Source organism: Macrobrachium rosenbergii, chromosome 51 (genome assembly GCF_040412425.1).
Source record: "Macrobrachium rosenbergii isolate ZJJX-2024 chromosome 51, ASM4041242v1, whole genome shotgun sequence".
Taxonomy (NCBI): Eukaryota; Metazoa; Arthropoda; class Malacostraca; order Decapoda; family Palaemonidae; genus Macrobrachium; species Macrobrachium rosenbergii.
The window spans coordinates 5501659-5524381 of NC_089791.1; the positions used below are offsets into that span (position 1 = coordinate 5501659).

At 34.6% G+C, this 22723-nt stretch overlaps 1 protein-coding gene across 1 annotated transcript in view; it reads left to right on the forward strand.

Annotated features, from left to right (window-relative positions):
* scat (VPS54 subunit of GARP complex scat) overlaps positions 1 to 22723 on the forward strand; it is a 253813-nt gene that overhangs the window by 94006 nt on the left and 137084 nt on the right. The window contains exons 12-13 of the mRNA XM_067094594.1: positions 8228 to 8366; positions 8507 to 8639. Of these exons, the coding sequence (XP_066950695.1) occupies positions 8228 to 8366; positions 8507 to 8639 (272 nt within the window). The remainder of the gene's footprint in view (positions 1 to 8227; positions 8367 to 8506; positions 8640 to 22723) is intronic.

Consider the following 22723-nt stretch of genomic DNA (forward strand, 5'->3'; position numbering starts at 1 on the left):
GCGAAGGAAGGACAAAGGGCTTCACTGGTAAGAACACGAAAGGTCCCTACAAGATAGGACCACTTGGTAGGGCATGGCTCTCTGAAGGAGGCGGGAATGGAAGGGGGAGATGTGTCTTGCTCACCCAGCAATGTCTCTCTCTCTTTTGTTCCTTCAGTGAGGCCCTTACATGACTTCGGTCAGGGATTAGGAGGTCACCCACAGTTAGACGTGGCTGGTGTCGTTTCCTTATGCGCGGGCATCATTTATGACTCAAGGTCCAGGCGTTCTCTCTCTTCATCCGTGTCACTGGCTCTGTTCTGCCTCTGGCTAGACTTAGTCTCTTCACAACCTCGTGTCTGTGTAAACAAAAGTTTCCTGCAGCGTCACATGTTCGAGAAGAGAAAGTTGAAAGGGATATACAGAGTGCGATTAACAGATTAAGGGAGGGGCCAATATTCCTTTCGCCCTTCCTTGTCAGGCAGTACCAAAATGCACTGTTGTATTTTCCAGCTTTAAATTAAGCATTTGGTGGCTGGAATGCTTGGGAAGATATAACATCATCAATAAAGAAATGTCTAAAGACTTGTTTTTCAAGTGGGTTTCTTCCCAGAACTAGCAATTATCTCTCACTAGAGAGAGCCCTTGTACTCACAGTGCCATTAGGTAATTATTTGCCTTTGTATAATGCAAGAGCATAGGTGTTGGCTTCATTATATTTCACTTTTCATATCTCTTGTTTTGCTTCTGGATAGTAAGCACATTACAGGTTATTGTACTTTTTATAGTCAGAAGAGGTAGGTAACATTATGACAATTCTCAGTATACTTTGAATTATGTAATAGGGAGAAAATGTTTGGTACTTACAGCCACCTGCCAACTTTAAAATTATGCGTTTTTGACGCTCTTTAAAATTGTATAGCCACCTACAGTAATGTTGAAAATATGCATTTTTCCTTCACTCCTCAAGTTGTTAATATTAAGATGCTGCTTGTTGAATGTATTTTACATTTTTGCTCTTTCCTGTGTCCTGATGTTGGCTGCTCTTGCAAACACTTGCCATTTGTTCCTTTTTATTTTCTTTTACAAGTATCCCCTTATCTAATCTTCCTGAGATCTTGAGTTCTAACTGCTTATGCTATTGAAGATGTTTGCATTTAGTTATATTTTTATTCATATGTGCATAATTGATATTTGTTGCTATAATGTCCTGTTATTTTTTTAAAACAATAACTCTGGTATATCCTTGGAAGCATTTTCCTGCTATTTCGTGATTCCTTGGGCCAGCAGCAGTAGTTATTGATATTGTTTGGCCCTGTATTTCATAAGAGGAAATTTCAAAGTACTGTATATTAAAATTACAGCTGTAGATATTGATGAAAAGTCATAGTTCTAAAGACAATGCAAAGCTAAGAGATATTTGAAAATGGGTGGCTTTGATGACTGAACATGGCATTGTACACACCTTCAGTAGACAGATCTAACAGTCCTTAAGGCAAATCATAATGTTTTTTTTTAAATATCAAGGAAGTAAGGGCACAAGAATGACTATTGGCACGCTGCCCTTTGATGGATAGTTAGGTTTTTGGTACCTGAAATCCAGCACGGTTGCCCAGCAGGAGTTGTAGTACAGGAAATGCAGTTGGGAGCATGAGACATGAACACTTGACATGGAAGCACTTGAGATGGATGCATGATGCTGTATGGGTCACTGAAACAGACAGCAGAATGCAGTATTATGAGACTTGAACCCAAGATGCTATGGTTTACCAGGCCTCCCATTACAGAAGCCTCAAACATCAACATGTATGGAAGGTTAATGAGATACGGGCACCCAGTATGTTTCCCTAAGTCACAGAGAATGCTGCTTTATGAAATATTAAAAGAACATTGTGATCAACCCCTTGTACAAGTTGACTAGTAACAAGCTACAGCAAACCCCCGTATTCATTGGGGATGCGTACCACAACCCCAGCGAATAATTAAAATTGGTGAATAGTTAACACCCCCCTCTAAAAATGCTTATAACTGCCTATCTTGAGAGTTCATATACCAAATGTATACCTTAAACTAGCATCTTGCATCAAATATACCTTAAACTATTATCCTTTTACCATATTAATCTTTGAAATGATATTATTAATATAATTTCAAAGTCATCTTAAACATTTTACCCTTAAAATTATATACGTACATGCTTCTAACCCTTTCAGCCAATAGCAGAGAGAGAGAGAGAGAGAGAGTATATCTTTCTATCAACCACTCTCCTTTTTTATCTATCTATCTATCTATCTATCCATCTCTCTCATTCTGAGTATCCTTTGGCGTGAGAGAGAGAGAACAATTTTTCAGCATCCCTTGTAGCTATTTTATATGACCTCCAAGTGGTCAACATACTATTTGACCACCAAGTGGGCAACATTTTCTACCCTTCTCGGTCAATATGTCAAGATAAATTGACAGTTAAATTACACCTCCCCCTCGTTCCAAACTTTGGAAAAGACTGGGAATCAATGTTTTCTTTTAAGATTTTACATAATTTACTATAGAAATGCATAAATGTTGTAATTATAGCATGGAAAATATGAAAAATTAATAACAAAGTAACATCACATTTATCTATAAAACTACAGTATACAAAACAACTAAATATATACGTTACATATGCATTAAAAATCTATCTCAGTGAGAGAGAGAGAGAGAGAGAGAGAGAGAGAGAGAGAGAGAGAGAGAGAGAGAGACTCTTCAGCCAGGTGCCAACTCTTTTTTTTTTTTTTATGATGACAGTTACGCCTTCATCCCACCCCTAAGTCGGTTACAGAAAAAGATCAGGGATTGAACTAAAATCTTACTAATTCACTATATTTTCTTTAATGAATTGATATTTTGCTGTGTTTACATTAATATTAATATTTGAAAATTAGTAAATCACTTACTTATACAAAACAAATAAACACATATTACATATGCTTAAAAATTCTGCTGAAAATCTCAGAAATTCTTCAGTCACTTTGTCGTAATTTTTGCACCATTTTGTATTAGGTGTTACATAAAGTTTTATATATGAAAATGTGCAATTTCATGTAGAATACAACAAAAATAACTCATGGTTGTAGCTTTTATCAGTTTTGAAATATTTTCATATAAATCACGATAAGTGCCAAAATTTCAACCTTCGGTCAACTTTGATGCGACCGAAATGGTAGAAAAATGCAATTGTAAGCTAAAACTCTTACATTCTAGTAACATTCAATTATTTACCTTCATTTTGCAACAAACAGGAAGTCTCTAGCACAATATTTCAATTTATCGTGAATCTTTGAAAAAAACTTTTTCCTTGCGTCCGCTCGCGGTAACTTGGCTGAAAATCTCAGAATTTCCTTAGTCACCTTGTAAGTTTCGCACCGTTTTCTATTAGGCGTTACATAAAGTGTTATACATGAAAATGTGCACAATTTCATGTAGAATACAACAAAAAATAACTCGGTTGTAGCTTTTATCAGTTTTGAAATATTTTCATATAAATCACGATAAATAGAAAAAATTTGACCTTCGGTCAACTCTAACTCGACCGAAATGGTCGAAAACTGCAATTGCAAGCTAAAAAACTTACAGTCTAGTAATATTCAATCAATTACCTTCATTTTGCAACAAACGGGAAGTCTCTAGCACAGGTGAATTAAAAAAAAAATTTTTTTTACGTCTGCGTGTTACGAATTCATGCATCATTTTGTGATAATATTTTCTCAGTGTTGCTTTGATCGTTTTACAATTTGTTATATACCAAAATCATCGCAATTTAGTGTACAATACAACAAAAAAAAATAACTCATTAGCTTTAACCATTTTGCTCACAGCGCGATTTGTATACAATTATATATGAAATTTTTTTTTGCACTGTCATATATTCCAATATTTATATATGATAATGATATTTTTTTTCATTTCTGATGGTTGCATACTAAACTTCAGGCAATGACAAAAAAAGGAGCCAAAAATGAACTCTTAATCTTAAAAACTAAGCGTGCTGTGATTTTTTTAAAAAACTTTTTTCCCGCTTCAGCGCTAACTCCCGAACGCCGCCAGCGTACGGCAGACACTTTTGTAAATAGAGGCTCGGCGGTTAAGGGTTAATTGCTTACCCCATTGCAAAATCAAATTATTGTAAGGTGAATTATTGTAACTTGAGTATTACCTGAATATTTTAATAGTTTTATCACAAAAAGTGCATTTAATCATGAAAATGAGATGAAAATACAGTAATTAGTGAATATTTCTCAGTGAAAAATTCAGTGAATGGGTGAATTTTCCACTTAATAATGGTTAGATACGTTCCACAGAGAAATCCGTGAATATGAGAGTCTGTGAACTGTGGGATCGCGAATAGGGGAGTTTTACTGTATATATATATATATATATATATATATATATATATATATATATATATATATATATATATATATATATACAGGCAGTCGGTTTGTTTATGAGGTTTCCGTTTTCGCTGGTCGTAAACCGAAAATCGTCAGTAAACAAAAAATCGTCAAAAATCATAAGAAAACCTTACTTTTAATGCTTTGGGTGTATTGAAAATGATGTAAACTGCATTTTATTGAGTTTTTCATCAAAAACCTCCAAATTATGATTATTCTGCCGTTTTGGAGCCATATTTCTTCCGTCAGATCGAGCGTATAACGCGTCGTAACCCTGGAACATGCATCGTAAACCGGGAAATAATTTCTGATGAATATATTTGAAAAGCATCGTAACTCGAACGTCAGAAGCCGGACCCGTCATAAACCGGGACTGCCTGTGTGTATATATATATATATATATATATATATATATATATATATATATATATATAAATTTCTGACTCACGTCGGGATCAGAACCCAGGTCTCTCAGGTGGAAAGCAAGGGCGTTATCCACTGGGCCACACAAGTCTAAAAGAAGTTGGAACCTGAGAGCAACTGCACCTAAGGAATTACCTGGGCAAGCTTTAACTGCTTGCATACCAGGGAAGTTTTCCCCAACTTCCAACTCAGCAATGACCCAATAGACAACATTTTCATTGAATTATCCCTTCTGAGTGAATAAGATAGAAATCATCAACACACAATCACGTGTGGAACAGAAATAAATTTCTGACTCACGTGGGATCGAACCCAGGTCTCTCAGGTGGAAAGCAAGGGTGTTATCCACTGGGCCACACAAGTCTAAAAAGAAGTTGGAACCTGAGAGCAACTGCACCCAAAAGGAATTACCTGGGCAAGCTAACTGCTTGCATACCAGCGAGTTTTCCCCAACTTCCCGACTCAGCAATGACCCAATAGACAACATTTCATTCGAATTATCCCTTCTGAGTGAATAAGATAGAAATCATCAACACACAATCACGTGTGGAACAGAAATAAATTTCTGACTCACGTCGGGATCGAACCCAGGTCTCTCAGGTGGAAAGCAAGGGCGTTATCCACTGGGCCACACAAGTCTATCTTATTCACTCAGAAGGGATAATTCGAATGAAATGTTGTCTGTTGGGTCATTGCTGAGTCGGGAAGTTGGGGAAAACTCGCTGGTATGCAAGCAGTTAGCTTGCCCAGGTAATTGTTATCTATAAGAATATTAAGTGTTTGGTATTTATAAGAATATTAAGTGTTTACCACTGTGTGGTATTGACAGTGTTTGGTGAGGAAAGGTAAGGAGTTGCCCTTCCACACCCTTAGAGTTCTTTTACACTCCATTATCTGGATTTCAACACTATCTGACAGGCCCTTGGCTCTAATAATCCAGATAATTGAGGATATTATATATCTTGGGCCCCAGGTCTGGTGCTGTCGGATAATGTCGAGTGTCAGATAATGAAGATCTGGATAATTAAGGGATTACTATTGACAAGATTTGAGAATATTCTTATGCCTTTCAGGATTTTCAGTAATTAGCCACTCTTTAATAAATATTGCTCATTGCACCTTAGCCATCTTTGTGGAATAACTTTTTATATTTATAAAAAAAAATTTTTAGTGAATGCATAGGGTTTTCTGTATAGTTATCATTTGATATAGTAAAGTACATATTTTTTTGTTTTTCGTTTATTTACTGTGAGTATTTTCCATTTAAATGGTTAAGGTGATTTGCAAAATACTTATACAAGTCAACCATCATTAATCTGGTTCTATCACTAATCCAGGACTAATTTTGGGTAGCACAATTTCAAATTTTCCGGGTCACCACGCCAGCCTACCTCTACTGTTTGTTGGCGCTGCATGTATTCTTATATAGGCTCCTTAGGCACATGATTGCTTTTATCTTTTGGTTTGTAAAAAAATGGGCAGATGCATTAAAAATATAAATGAGAATAAAATAAAATGTAAATAGGAAAATCATAAGCATAACAACATGAAACAAAAGCTGTAGGAAGCTCTCCAATGCCAGCAAATGAGTATGTGCTAATGTGCCCTACTTACAGGATTGCATTTATCTTTTGGGTTGTAAAAATAGAAAGTGAGAAAATCCAGTAAAAATGTAAATGAGAATAGCATAAAGTATAAATAAAAAAATCATAAACATAACAAGATGAACCAAAACAAGCTGTAGCAAGTTCTCTGATGCCAGAGAATGAGTTGGTGGTTTTGTAAATACCCTACTCTCATGATTGCATTTACCTTTTGGGTCTTAAAAATAAAAAATGAGAAAATACAGTAAAACATGAATAAGAATAGCATAAAATATAAATTTAGAAAATCATACACATAACAGCATGAACCAAAACAAGTTGTAGCAAGTTCTCCAATGCCAGCGAATGAATTTACGTGTTCATACATATGCTAGGCACACAGTTGCGTTTATCTTTTCGGTTGTAAAAATAAAAAAATTAGAAAATACACTAAAAATACAAAGGAGAATAGCATGAAATATAAATGTTACAAAATCATAAGCATAACAACATGAACAAAAACAAGCTGTAGCAAGTTCTTCGATGCCAGTGAATGAGTTTGTATGTTCGTACGGACACTAGGCACACGATTGCATTTGTTGGTTTGTAAAAATGAAAATGAGAAAATACAGTAAAAATATGAATGAAAATAGTATAAAATATAAATAAAAAATCATAAGCGTAACAACATGAACCAGAACAAGCTGTAGCAAGTTCTCCGATGCCAGCAAATGAGTTTGTGCGTTTGTACATACTACCTAGGCACATGATTACATCTATCTTTTGGACTGTAAAAATAAAAAATGGTAAAATGCAGTTGAAGTATAGGTGAGAATGGCATAAAATATAAATTTAAAAAACCATAGGTGTGACAACACGAACCAAATAGGTGTAGCAAGTTCTCTGACACTAGCGATTGAGTTTGTGCGTTCATACGTACCCTGTGCATACCATTGTGGTTATCTTTTGGATTGTAAGAATAAAAAATGAGAAAATACAGTCAAAATATAAATAAAAATAGTATAAAATATATAAAAAAGATCCAAGATGATGAAAATTGGAATCCTGACAGCCATTCACCTAACATGTAAATGTGCTTAGTTGCAAATTCCAGTTCTTCACCTTGGAAGCAGCAGTGATGAACTTTCTTATGTAAGCCAACAGAATTACCTGTACCATTTATTTTGCCCGTGCTTCAGTCATATTTCGCTTGATTTTCATTTAATATTTCTCTCTTCCATATTAACCAGCTTGTACTAATTTACAGGGTATTATAAAGGTAGGAGGAGGAGGTTAAATGTTGGTTTAAGTGTATTCTAACCAATCTGTAATATGGGAAAATCACTAATCCGGCACCCTGCAGGTCCCAATGATGCCGGATCAGTGGTCTACCTGTACTTTAATATAACCTTAAAGGATTGGGTCTCACTACACATGACTTCAAGTCATCAGTGTATTGTATATTGCCTGCCCTGTTTTTCACTTTTAAACATCCTTGCCTCCCAGTTTGAGGGTATTCAGTCGTTCATCTGGAATGTTAGGAAAAAATGAAGGCTTGAGAGGTTATTTTGAGATTGTTGTAGACAGTGTCAATTAAAAGTTAATCCTCTGCAAAAACACTGCTATGGCTTAAAAGTCTAATTTTGGTAATACCTATAAGAATAATTGGAAACAGTTAGTTTGACTTTTATACATTAACTGAAAGGTATTCGAGAACATATTGTATTTTCTCAGAAGTTTAGTTTTGAAATGATCATGTACTTTAGTAAAGGTGGTTTTGATAAAATTCCTGTTTTACTTTATTTTCAGGTCCCGAGAACATGGCTTAGATAAAATGACTGCCAGTGAATTTTTGACATTGTCTCGGATCATAGAAGATTTTGTTGCAGATACTGAGTTTGTGTGTGGACGCAAAAGTACCTCATTTAGAATGGGTCTTCAAGGACAAGTATGTTTTCAGAAGAGTGTGATATATTTCAAAAATATAATTTCATGTAATGTCACATATTTTAAGAGAGATATTTGGTACCTTGACTTACATGTTAATTGGTAATGATGTAATAACTTTTTAAAATTTGTTATTTGCAGGCCACGAGGTTTGTTTTGAGGTTCCATGAAGAGCGTGAAGCCAGACTGAAACTGAACTTGAGCAGCGAAAGATGGAGAGCAGTTCATGCTCCCCCTGATTTGCAACGTCTTTTAGATCACATATCTGCAACAGGTTGGTATAAGTAGGCTGTTAAGAATCATGATTTGTTCATCAGAGATACGAAGTATGGTATGAATTGATTTGCTAGTCTTGACTGCAAAACTGTTGTAGAGGTCTCCATTCATAGCACTTCAAACTATTCTGTGACATCTGAAGTTGGTACGTAGAATATATTTTGTTGATTTTTAATGGCATTTGAATATAAATTACTTATATTTTGCTGAAAGATTTGTTGTAAGTTAGTTTTGTTTAAGTTTGGGATAGATTTAAACAATTAAGTTGATTTTATCTGATTTTATTGTGTAGGATGACCAATGGGTGGGGTGCTTCAGAGAGCATCAATTGAGAATTGACTTTTAATTAGGACCAAATACTGTAGTAGTTTTAAACTTTGACTTCAACTTTGATTGCACTTAGAACATGGAGGGTGAGGATGGAGGACATGCCTTCTCCCACAACCCCTGCATGACTTTGATTTTGATTTTTATTGCATTTTTAATGCTGAGGGTGAGGTTGGATGGCATCTTTATTCATCCATAGAATTTGATTAGTTGATGTGGTCAAGCAAGGTGAAAGTAGAGTGTCAAGTTCTGCTCCTAGTGCTGGGAACAATCTCAATAGTGTGATGATTCTCAGGGCAGTATTAGCATTGCATATATATCTGTATAATCCCTAAGGCATCCTGTAAGAGATGAGTTTATCTGTTCTTGAAGTGTATCTTCATTTTAGGAAGAAAACTTATTATTTGAGATGTAATTTCCTTACTGTTAAAGATAGCTAGATATTTGTACAAGCAGGTATGGTTGGCATTCAAAATAATAAGATCGTTTGGCTGGCCAGGATGGGAGTCTAATTCACTTGTTCACCAGATATGAATTGAGTTTTACATTGATGGTATTTGTGACTTATTGGAAGTAGGTGATGAAGATTCTTTCATTTAATTCTTGGATGCTTAGAATGATAAAGAGCCATCCATAAAATTCACATTGGAAAGGACTCGAGACAACATCCTCCCCTCTTTAGATGTATTAGTGGAAAAATCTAAATGGGCTGCAGAATTAAAGTGTACTGCAAAGCCACATACAGACTTTTTTCTACCATAATTTGAACATTAAAAATGGCTTGTTGTTGGTCTCTTTCGGACAGCGTATCTACTGTGCAACCCAGCTTATTTAGTTGATGAGGTAAACTTCATAAAAATATGTTTTCATAAATGAGTGCATCTAACTGTTCTTGGACAAAGCTCTTAAAAATGCAAGGTGTGCTTACAATTTGAGCAGCAAAAAAGAAAGTGGCAAAAAATCATGGGGTAAACAACATAAACTTGTTTTTCATATTGCCAGTAATGCCCATAAATCCCTTTCCAACAACAGAGTTGGGAAAATGAATGAATAGGATGAAGCTAGGGTTTAAATTATTGGTTGTAACAAATGCAGCTTTGCTTATTTGGGGAGGACCAGAAGAAATCTCAAAAATGTGTTATGGAACACTAAATTCCCATTAATGTTAATGATAGAAATAATACATTAGTGACCCATGGTTGGGATTATAATCGTTGGGTAAATTTTAAATTGAGCAAACTTTTATACAAAATCAGCAATGTAAAGTGCTGTGGTGTTGTGGAAGGGGTTTTGATTAATTCAGTACTAATGATGGCTGGAAACAAATCTTTTAATCTGTAGAGAAGCTAAGCAGTACACATACAGTATGCCAGAGGAACTAATAAATCAGATATATTCCTTGGACAGAGGGAAATCCAAAGACAGTAGCTCACCGAGATAACGAACTGCAGTATGTCGTACTTACAGGTATATCGGTGTAAAATGAAAATATTGATTTGAGGGTTTTTCCTCTAGATGTAGCGCTGGATTGTTCAAATCAAGTGCTGTTAGTGGGTACACCACTCACCAACATTCCTTGCATTATTGTTACCGTTTCTTTAAGTTACGTTGCTTTCAACTATAAAAATTATACTAAAGCTTTTACTGTACTGTCCTGCAGTTTACATTAATGAACAGCTGCCTGCCGATGTTAGTTACCGTAACTAACATGTTTACTAAGAGTTGTGTTACAGTTGTCTTGTTAAAAACTTGCTTATTTTCAATGTAATTCCATAAATAAAAATAAAATACATTTTTATTCATTTATCACACAGTGGAGGTGTTAACCTTTAAACGCCGACTGGACGTGTCGTACGTTGACTAAAATTGTCTGTCGGGTGCTGAGTGGACGTACCGTACGTCGACTACAAAAAATTTCAACCTTCGGTCAACTTTGACTCGACCAAAATGGTCGAAAAACGCAATTGTAAGCTAAAACTCTTACATTCTAGTAATATTCAATCATTTACCTTCATTTTGCAACAAATTGTAAGTCTCTAGCACAATATTTCGATTTATGGTGAATTTTTTAATAAAACTTTTTTCTTACGTCCGCGCGGTAACTCGGCCGAAAATTTCAGAAATTCATTGGTCATTTTGTCGTAATTTTTGCACGGTTTTATATTAGCCATTACATAAAGTTTTATATATGAAAATGTGTGCAATTTCATGTAAAATACAACAAAAAACAACCCATGGTTGTAACTTTTATCAGTTTGGAAATATTTTCATATAAATCACGATAAGTGACAAAATTTCAACCTTTGGTCAACTTTGACTCGACCGAAATGGTAAAAAAACGCAATTATAAGCTAAAACTCTTACATTCTAGTAACATTCAATCATTTACCTTCATTTTGCAACAAACGGGAAGTCTCTAGCACAATATTTCGATTTATGGTAAATTTTTTAAGAAAACTTTTCCTTCCCTCCGTGCGCGGTAACTCTGCTGAAAATCTCAGCATTTCTTGAGTCACCTTGTCGTAATTTTCGCACCGTTTTATATTAGGCATTACATAAAGTGTTATACATGAAAATGTGTGCAATTTCATGTAGAATACAACAAAAAATAACTCATGGTTGTAGCTTTTATCAGTTTTGAAATATATTCATATAAATCACGATGTGACAAAATTTAATCCTTCGGTCAACTTTGACTCAACTGAAATGGTCGAAAAACGCAATTGTAAGCTAAAACTCTTACATTCTAGTAACATTCAATCATTTACCTTCATTTTGCAACAAACGGGAAGTCTCAAGCACAATATTTCGATTTATGGTGAATATTTGAAAAACACTTTTTCATTCCCTCCGCGCGCAGTAGCTCTGCTGAAAATCTCAGCATTTCTTGAGTCACCTTGTCGTAAGTTTTCGCACCATTTTATATTAGGCGTTACATAAAGTGTTATACATAAAAATGTGCGCAATTTCATGTAGAATACAACAAAAAAATAACTCATGGTTGTAGCTTTTATCAGTTTTGAAATATTTTCATATAAATCACGATAAGTGACAAAATTTAAACCTTTGATCAACTTTGACTCGACCGAAATGGTCGAAAAACGCAATTGTAAGCTAAAACTCTTACATTCTAGTAATATTCAATCATTTACCTTCATTTTGCAACAAACGAGACGTCTCTAGCACAATATTTCGATTTATGGTGAAATTTTGAAAAAAACTTTTCCTTACGTCCGCGTGCGATAACTCTGCTGAAAATCTCAGAATTTCTTTAGTCACCTTGTCGTAATTTTTGTACTGTTTTCTATTAGCCGTTACATAAAGTTTTATGCATGAAAATGTGTGCAATTTCATGTAGAATACAACAAAAAATAACTCATGGTTGTAGCTCTTATCAATTTTGAAATATTTTCATATAAATTGCAATAAATAGAAAAAATTCGACCTTCGGTCAACTTTAACTCGACCGAAATGGTCGAAAACTGCAATTGTAAGCTAAAACTCTTACATTCTAGTAATATTCAATCATTTACCTTCATTTTGCAACAAACGGGAAGTCTCTAGCACAATATTTCGATTTATGGTGAATTTTTGAAAAAACTTTTTTTACGTCCGCGCATTACGAATTCATGCATCATTTTGTGATAATATTTTCTCTGTGTTGCTTTGATCTTTTTACAATTTGTTATATACCAAAATCATTGCAATTTAGTGTACAATACAACAACAAAAAATAACTCATTAGCTTTAACCGTTTTGCTCACAGAGCGATTTGTATACAATTATATATGAATTTTTTTTTTGCGCTGTCATATATTCCAATATTTATATATGATAATGACATTTTTTTCATTTCTGATGGTTTCATACTAAACTTCAGGCAATGACAAAAAAAGGTGCCAAAAATGAACTCTTAATCTTGAAAACTAAGCGTGCTGTGATTTTTTTAAAAAACTTTTTTCCGCTTTGGCGCTCACTCCCGAACGCCGCCAGCATACGGGAGACGCTTTTGTAAATAGAGGCTCGGCGTTTAAGGGTTAATTATGTCCCTTATGAAAGTCAACCAAACTTTGAAGTGGAAGCGATCGGTGAACGAATTCTACTGACTCGTTGCACTTACAAAAATGTATGCCCACATACAGTAAACAAAAGAAAAATCTTACTGGTTTACGAGACACAACTTTGCCTAATGTTCTCTGGTATGCAAATAGAACGTAAATAATTCCTTAGTTACATGATACGCAGATGATACAGTGATAACTTTATGAGTGAAGGATTTTAGAACTAAGTGAAAATTTTCCTTTGAACGAAATTATCTGATCCTATTAGAGACGGCTAGCCAGTGTCCTCCCCGGAGCTATTTTTAGCTGAATGATGCCAGTACTGTTAATTCTTAATGTTATTTCAAATGATTTTAAACTCACTTCAAAAGTAGGAAAAGGGTGCACTGTTTTCCACAACTTAACTGTTTACAAATTACACACTGTCTAACACTTCTGGCTTAGCTAACTCATACCATATTACTTAGTATACACAGGTCTTACCAAATAACTAACTGGCAACTCGACTTGACACACGCAGACCTACCCGCTTGCTCTACATGCGTAAGCAGCTATTACCTCCCAGTGCAAAATTTAAAAGCAAGACTTGGCATTCGCTTTGCTTTCGCTATACGGTCACAAATTAATTTGTTAAAACATGGGATTATTCACACTTCGCTACCTAACTCAATTTTAATAGTACAAACCTGATCTTTTCTTACCTGTTACCTCTTTCTCATTTTCTGTCTAACCATATATATGTGCACTTTGTGGTTTAATTACTTTACAGTTAATTTCTTCATAGGTTCGTTTCTCCTCTGTATGCTAGCCAGCCAAAGCTATTTACTGTTTTTTTTACAGAGAATTCAGGCAAGGTCACCATTATTACATAATTGGTCGGGAATGGCAAATGAATTGAATATTAGTTTTTAATTTGGCTTTAAGGGCCACTACACAGAACCAAATATGTAAGGACAAGTAAAAACAAAAGTTACTCGCTTTAGTTCAACATCTCTAATAAAGGGTAAGGTCACCATGAAAGCCATTAGTTATTCAGTAAACCCCCGTATTCGCGGGGGATGTGTACCACACCCACCTGCGAATAGTTATAATCCGCAAATACTTAGAACCCTTCTCAAAACACTTAGAACTGCCTATTTTGATACACTAGTTCAAACACAATAAAAAATAAAAATGTTTATACAGGTATTATCCTACTCATGATGGGGTTAGGTTAAAAAAACCCATCGTTTGTTGGAAAAAACCAGTCTTGAATATAGCCTAGCTTACTCTAGGGTATTCAGTACCACCATGTACACATAAATGGTAGCCTAGCCTACACTGTAAAGTAAACTCTATACATACACAGTATAGTAATTATTAATATCAGCTAATTCTGGAGGCTCATGCAGAGTGGCTTATGATAATTCAACACAAGCAGAGATTGAATAACAAACAAGAATTAGCATAGCCTACACTGTGGTACAGTAAACCCCCTGTTTTCGCAGGCTCACAGTCGCGGGTTTCTCTGTGGAACATATCTACCCATTAGTCACGGAAAATTCACCCATTCGCGGCATTTTCCACTGAGAAATATTCACTAATTACTGTATTTTCATATAATTTTCATGAATGAATGCGCTTTTTTGTGATAAAACTATCAAAATACTCGGGTATAAGCATTTTTACAGGGTTTTTCTTGTGTTTAAACTATCAAAATAGGCAGTTCTAAGTGTTTGTTTTTGAGGGGTTTTAAGTATTGGCGGATTTTAGCTACTTGCTGGGCAGGTGTGGTACACATCCCCCGCGAATAAGGGGGGTTCACTGTATATCGTATGCATAAACGGTAGCCTAGCCTACATTATAATATAGTATTATACAAACATCAACATAAGGAATATGCATCTTTTCCATGGATCTTTTCAAATGTTGCTTTAATCTACTGTATATCCAATAACATTATATATATTCTTATATTGCTTTTGTATTATAAATTGCGATCAGTGTTTTGGTTTGGAAATCAGTTATGCAGTAAGTTTATTTCAGCGTATTTAGCTCGGTTCAGGTTACTTTTCTTGCTTCTAGTTAGCATGAATGAAGCTCTAGATACTTTATTTATATGGGGCAAGGTTATTTTTCGTTATACAAAGTGTTTTTTTTAAGTCGAAATATAACTTAGATACAGTACCCCCCGTATTTGCAGTCTCATGATTCGCGGATTTTTCCATGGAACATATATACGCATTATTCACTGAAAATCCAACCATTCATGGTGTTTTTAACTGAGAAATATTCACTAATTACTGTATTTTCATCTCATTTTCATGACTAAGTGCACTTTTTGCGATAAAACTATAATACTCAGGTAGTGTGCGAGTTACAATAGTTCACCTTAAGATAATTCAATTTTGCAATGGAGTAAGCAATTAATACCGATACGACAGTATTTATAAAATATTTTTAAATTTCGCGCCGGCGCAGGCAGCAGCATACAATCAGGCAGTGAGAGAGACCAAATTACAAAAGACCAGCTTCTTTTCCTCCAAATCTTTATCCCATCTTCTAGTTAAAAAAGTAAAAGAGAATGATAAAAGTATTGTTAGTAACATTATACTCTTGCGTAAATGCGTACAGCCATAAACAACCGACCGAGAAACTGTTGTTTTGTTTATCACTGAATCGGATAACAACAGCCCTTTTGCTTGTATTTCAACCATCATATGGTAATACACAATTACCATAGGTTATAGTACAAATGACATTAAGTAGAATAGGACTGTTAATATTTTTACATTATACCATTATTCGGTATGGATAAAGATTGGCAGGGAAATATACTGCTTTACCATAGGTTATAGTACAAATGACGTTAAGTAGAATAGGACTGATAATATTTTTACATTATACCATTATTCGGTATGGATAAAGATTGGCAAGGAAATATACTGCTAAATTTATGCTACAAGTTGTAGCTAAAGCTGAGAAAACAATGTTCAAGTTGCTAATGACTATAAATTATCGTGCATCAGCAACATGGATGAAACTTGACTGTAATTAAAATTGGAGAGAAAGTATTTTAATCAAAACTACTGGGCATGAAAGAACACATTACTGCTATTTTATGCCGATAAATGATAAATACATAAAGCTCGTATTCTGATGAAACAAAGTGAAAATAGCAAACAGAATCTTGATTTTTTTACACAAAACAAACTCCCTCAAACAGCCAACGTCATCTATTAATGAAAAAAATAGCTAAATTAATTTCACAACAAGATGTATTCAAGTTATATTTTGATTTAAAAACACGTCGTACAGTATAACGAAAAGTAACCTTGACCCATATAAATAAAGTATCTAGAGATTCATCTACACTACCTATAAGCAAGAAAAGCACTCTGAACTGAGTTAAACATGGCAAAATAAACACTGCGTAAACAATTTCCAAACCAAAACATTGATCGCTATGATTGCAATTTATAATACAAAAGCAATACTGTATAAGAATATATATACAGTATAATATTATTGGATACAGTGAATTAAGGCATAACATTTTAAAAGATCCATGGAAAAGATGCATATTCATTATGTTGATGTTTGTGTAATATGATATGTGAATATAGAGTGCAGTATAATGTATGCTAGGCTACCGTATATTTATACAATATACCATAGTGTAGGCTAAGCTAATTCTTGTTTGTTATTCAATTTCTCTTTGTATTGAATTATCATAAGTCAATCTGCATGAACCTCCAGAATCAGCTGATATTAATAATTACTATACTGTGTATTAATAGAGTATACTTTATAGTGTATGTATATATGGTACTGAATACCCTAGTGTAGGCTTGGCTATATTCGAGATACATTTTTCTCAACAAACGATGGGTTTTTTGGATAATACCTGTATAAGCATTTTTTATTTTTTTTGTGTGTGTTTGAACTATGAAAATAGGCCATTCTAAGTGTTTTTAGAAGGGTTCTAAGTATTTGCGGGTTCTAGCTATTCGCAGGGGGATATGGTACGTATCCCCTGCGAATATGAGGGGTTTACTGTATGTCTCGTTGTGAAATTAATTTAATTATTTTTTTTGTTAATAGATGATGTTGGCCGTTTGGGGGAATGTTTGTTTTGTGTAAAAAAAAATCAGGATTCCGTTCGCTATTTTCACTTGATTTCATTATAATACGAGCTTTATGTATTTATCGTTTAATGGTATAAAAATAGCAGCAATATGTGTTTTTTCACGCCCTGTAGTTTTGATTAAAATACTCTCTCCAATTTTAATTATGGTTGAGTTTCATCCATGTTGCTGATGCACGATAATTTATAGTCATTAGCAGCTTGAACATTGTTTTCTCAGTTTTAGCTACAACTTGGAGCTTAAATTTAGCCGTATATTTCCTTGCCAATCTTTTATCCATACTGAATAAGGGTATAATGTGAAAATATATCAGTCCTATTCTACTTTAACGTTATTTGTACTATAACTACGGTAATTGTTTACTACAGGCAAAATGGCTGTTTTTGTCCGATTCGGTTATAAGTAGAACAACAGTTTCTCATTCGGTTGTTTATGGCTGAATGCATTTACGCAAGAGTATAACGTTACTAACAATATTTTTATCATTCTCTTTTACTTTTTTAACTAGAAGTTGGTATAAAGAGGTGGAGGAGAAGAAGTTGGTCTATTGTAAGTTTCTTTCGCTGCCTGATTGTACGGTGCTGCCTGCACTGGCGCAAAATTTAAAAGTATTTTCTAAATATTGTCATATTGGTATTAATTGCTTATCCCATTGCAAAATCGAATTATCGTAAGGCAAATTATCATAACTGGAGCAGTACCTGGGTACCTGATTATTTTAATAGTTTTTTCACAAAAAGTGCATTTAGTCATGAAAATACAGTATTATTAGCAAATATTTCTCAGTGAAAAATACCGCAAATGGGCGAATTTTCAGCGAATAATGTGTATGTACAGTATGTTCCATGGAGAAATCCGTGAATAGGTGAGTCCGCTAATTGTAAGACTGCGAATACTGGGGTTTACTGTACTAGATTACTTTATTTCACACAGTTAAATCAGGGGAAATGAATATTGACTGGTATGCAAACCAGCAAGGCAAATGCAATAATAAATTTCACACAAAATGAACAATTAACTGGCATTCAGAAAAGACTGATAAGTTATTCATTGATAACACAAATGGGAGCTCTTACCTCAAGAATACAGTAAGTGAATCTTGCAATCAGCTGTAGGAACAGGTAATCTTGCAATGATGAATTGATTGCCCCTATGAGCAATTCGCAAGTCAGGTTGGTGATAGAGATACATGGGCTGAGGTAACACATCTGGAAATAGAATTATTCCAGATAAGACTCTATACATGACAGATTGTATCAATTATAATAATCTGACACCATGGAGGGATAATTAACACTTTGTTGCTGATTTCAAGGGATTAATCTATTCCTAGATTTACTTTATAAAATGGATTACACGCACTAGCAGTAACAAGAATGGAACAAGAGAATTTTCTTGGGAGATGAAAAGTGTGGAAAGGAAGAGATTTAGTGGTAGGTAAAGGAACTGGTACTGTAGTGACCAGACTTAACTAGCAATCCAACCTTGCACATGCACTTGCAGAATAGCCAGATGATCCAAGGGGTTTTCAGTTACCAACTGAGAGACAACTTGCCATCCAGGTCTCTTGTGACCAATACCAGTTGTGGTGGCAAAGTGCCAGGAGATGTGGACTGAGTTGGGTCCTGACGAGATACATCTGTCTTGTGGCTTAGCTGAGTGTGAACTGTTCTTCCCCAGTTGAGAGTCCTTGTTTGCTGGGTAATTTGACCCCTCCTTAAGCCCTCAGGCCAAGGAAGTGGGGAAGAGTGCCTGAATTTTTGAAATGCAAAAGAGACCAGCAGAAAGAGAGCATAGGGAAATAGGTCTTCTGACAAGGAACTAAAGCTAATGCTAGGGTGATTACTCCATTGGGAACTAGTCCTTCTACCTGGTTCGATTGCACTCCAACCCTAGAAACACATCTTGTAGCCTCGTTTGGGGCTCCCTCTCTGGGTCCTACTACACACATCTATGCTCACTCTTGATACGTTCCTCAAATGAGCTGGTAACGCATTGAATAGATGCTGCATTATCGATGCTGATGCGTAATGGATTAATATCCTGTGTGCTTTCCTTAGTTTTCCTGGTATAGTTTTGGGCACTATTAATCTACCTCTGCTTGCTCTTTCTGATATTTTTAGCTCCATGATGTTTTCGGTAATTCCTTCTATCTGTTTCCATGTCTGTATTATCATGTAGCGTTCTCTTCTCCTTTCAAGACTATATAATTTTAAGAATTGTAGTCTTTCCCAGTAGTCAAGGTCCTTAGCTTCTCCTATTGTAGCTGTAAAGGACCTTTGTACACTCACTATTTGTGCAATATCCTTTTGATAGTGTGGGTACCATATCATAATGCAATATTCAAGTGGACTACGTACGTACGTTTTATAAAGCATAATCATGTGTTTGGCTTTTCTTACTTTGAAGTGCTTGAATAACATTCCCATTTTTGCTTTGCATTTCGCCAATAGTATTGCTGTTTGATCATTGCATAACATATTCCTATTCAACATCACACCAAGGTCTTTAACTGCTTCATTATTTGTGATTGTCTCGTTATTAGGTCCCCTATATGCATATAGCATTCCTTCTTTATCACCATAGTTTATTGATTCAAATTTATCAAAGTTAAATACCATCCTATTTACCTCTGCCCATTCATATATTTTGTTTAGACCTCTTTGTAGCAAGTTCCTATCTTCATCACAAGTAATTTCCCTACTTATTTTTGTGTCATCGGCAAAACTTCTCACTACTGAGTCCTTAACATTACTGTCTATGTCTGCAATCATAATAACAAAGAGCAATGCAGTTAACACCGTACCTTGTGGCACACCGGATATTACCCTAGCTTCAACCGATTTCTCATCGTTTGCAGTCACTATCTGTTTACTGTTTTGCAAAAATTCTTTTATCCATCTTCCTACTTTGTCCACAATATTATATTTTCTAATTTTTTTTGCTAATACGTTATGGTCTACCTTGTCAAAAGCTTTTGCAAAGTCTAGGTAAACCACATCTGTATCTTTTTTGTTTATCATATTTATATATGTTTTCATGGTGGACTAACAGTTGGGTTTGTGTACTTTTTCCAGGTACAAAACCTTTTTGTCCTATATTAAACTATTTTTCATTAAATGTTTCATTATATTTTTCTTCATTACCCTTTCATACACTTTCATAATATGTGATGTTAGACTCACAGGCCTCTAGTCTTGATCCACTTTTGAAAATAGAGGTAATATATATTAATTAATGTTCATCATAAATCTTGCCTGTCTCTACACTTTGTCTTCATAGTATTGCGAGCGGCTTTGCGATAGAATAAACTACTTTCTTTAACAAAATGGCAGGGACACTGCCTGGTCCAGCTGCTGATCCATTTGTAATTTTGTTAATAGCCTGCACAACATCGGCTTCATTAATATCTATGTCTGATAAATATTCACTGTTTTCATCTCTTATTTCTGTATCATCTTCATTATAAATTCTAGGTGTAAATTCTGTCTTATATCTTTCTGCTAATATGTTGCATGTTTCCTTTTTTTCATTTGTTAATCGCCCTTCAATGCTTAGAGGACCTATTTCTACTCTTCTATCATTCATCTTTTTCTCATATGAGTAAAATATTTTGGGGTTTTGCTTGATATTTTGTATGGTCTTCTCTTCTAAGTCCCATTTTTCATTTTCTTTTGATTGTATAATCTTTTGTTCTGCATTTTCTATCATACTTTTTAGTTCCATCACTTTCCATGCATTCTTTTCTTTTGCAAAGCCTTTTTTCCACTTTCTGATTTTCTGGAACAAGATCCTTCTGTCTCTTGATATGCATGACTAATGTTTACTTTTCTTCCTCGGTATATATTTATCCACTATTTTCTCTAATATTTTATATAATATATCCATATTTACCTGTATATTATCACTTACGAATATATTTTCCCATTCTTTGTTTAATTTTCATTTATTTCTGACCATTTTATATTCTTACTGTAGAAATTGTATTTTCCATATCCTTCCCACTTTTTTGTCTCTTGCTTATCTCTGTTCTCACTTGCTTTGGAAAGGACTGTTAATTCTATGACATTATGGTCTGAAATACTTGTATTATACACTATTATTTCTTTAACGTAATTCACCACGTTCACAAATGCTAGGTTTAAAATATTATCCTTTCTTGTTGGTAGGTGATTTATTTGCTGAATGTTATGCTCTAGTAGCATAACTAATAGCTTTTCAAATTGCCTCATATCTTCTGCGCTACTATTACTCTCTTTTTTATATGCATAAATACAACCATAATCTCCTATTCTTTCTTTCCAATCTGCCAAAGGAAAGTTAAAGTCTCTGGATAGGAGTATAGTCCAGTCTTTGTGATTTCTACATATCCAATTTGTCTATTATTATGTCAAACTCTTTAGTATTAGGGGTCTGTATATTACGATGTTCACTAATTTTTCAGATTCAAATTGTACCGCTATTAATTCACATTCTGTGTTAATATATTTCTCACAGATTTTTCCTTGATTTACGTCTCTCCCATATATCGCAGTTCCCCCTTGATTCCTATTTTTTCTGATCTATAAGTTCGGAAACCCTTTATCTGACCATCATTACCAGTCTCTTGGGAATACCAGGTTTCACTTATATTCATTACAGTCATACCTCGAAATTACGCGAGGTTAGGTTCCGGAGCCCCTCGTGCAAGGTGAATTTTCGCGTAAGTTTGGCATGGTCTTTAAAAATGCTAATAAATGTTTATTTCCAGAGTTTAAGTACTAAATATGACCCTAATCATGCTCCCAAAGTATTAAGCTAACTTTTAAATGAACTAAAGTTAGTGTAATTTTATTTAAGATTTAGCTTATTACCCTTAAAAAAGGAATACAGTAAATTGTTGACATAAAAATTGAGTACTGAACAGTTTCATGATAGCGCATTTACAGTATACTAATGTTACCCCTAATTCATGGGATGCCGTTTTCTTTGTCACTTAGAGTAAAAGCCGTTTTCTTTGCGTCACTAGGCAAAACGTCACAGCCAACAAAAGTACAATTCCATAAAACATCGAAAACGTACATAATGTTCGTAGAAGGTAGTACAGTACAGGTAAAATTCAATCAATTTAAAATTATATACTGTACAGGTAATGACGTACAGAGAATAATAAGTTGTAAACGTATGTTTGAGCGCTAACTACTTAGAGAGAGAGAGAGAAGAGAGAGAGAGAGAGAGAGAGAGAGAGAGAGAGAGAGAGAGAGAGAGAGAGAGAGAGAAAGAGAGATATACTGTAATAAAGTAACTGTACTGCTTTTGTATCGTATTTATGCACAAATATATAAATAAAAATTTTCCATTCTGATTTTACACCTAAAAACATGAAAACTTAAAAATTATGCACACTTTCTACAGGGGTATCATCTTTGAAAAATGCAGGGTATCACATCTTGTAAAAGTACACCAACTGAACGTGCTGTAATTACATGCACATACAGATTGCACCAGCACTTTTCTCCGAGGTGAACAGAGTAATTTTCAAAGAATGACACTTATACAACTCTTAGTTACATCTCTGATATTACGTT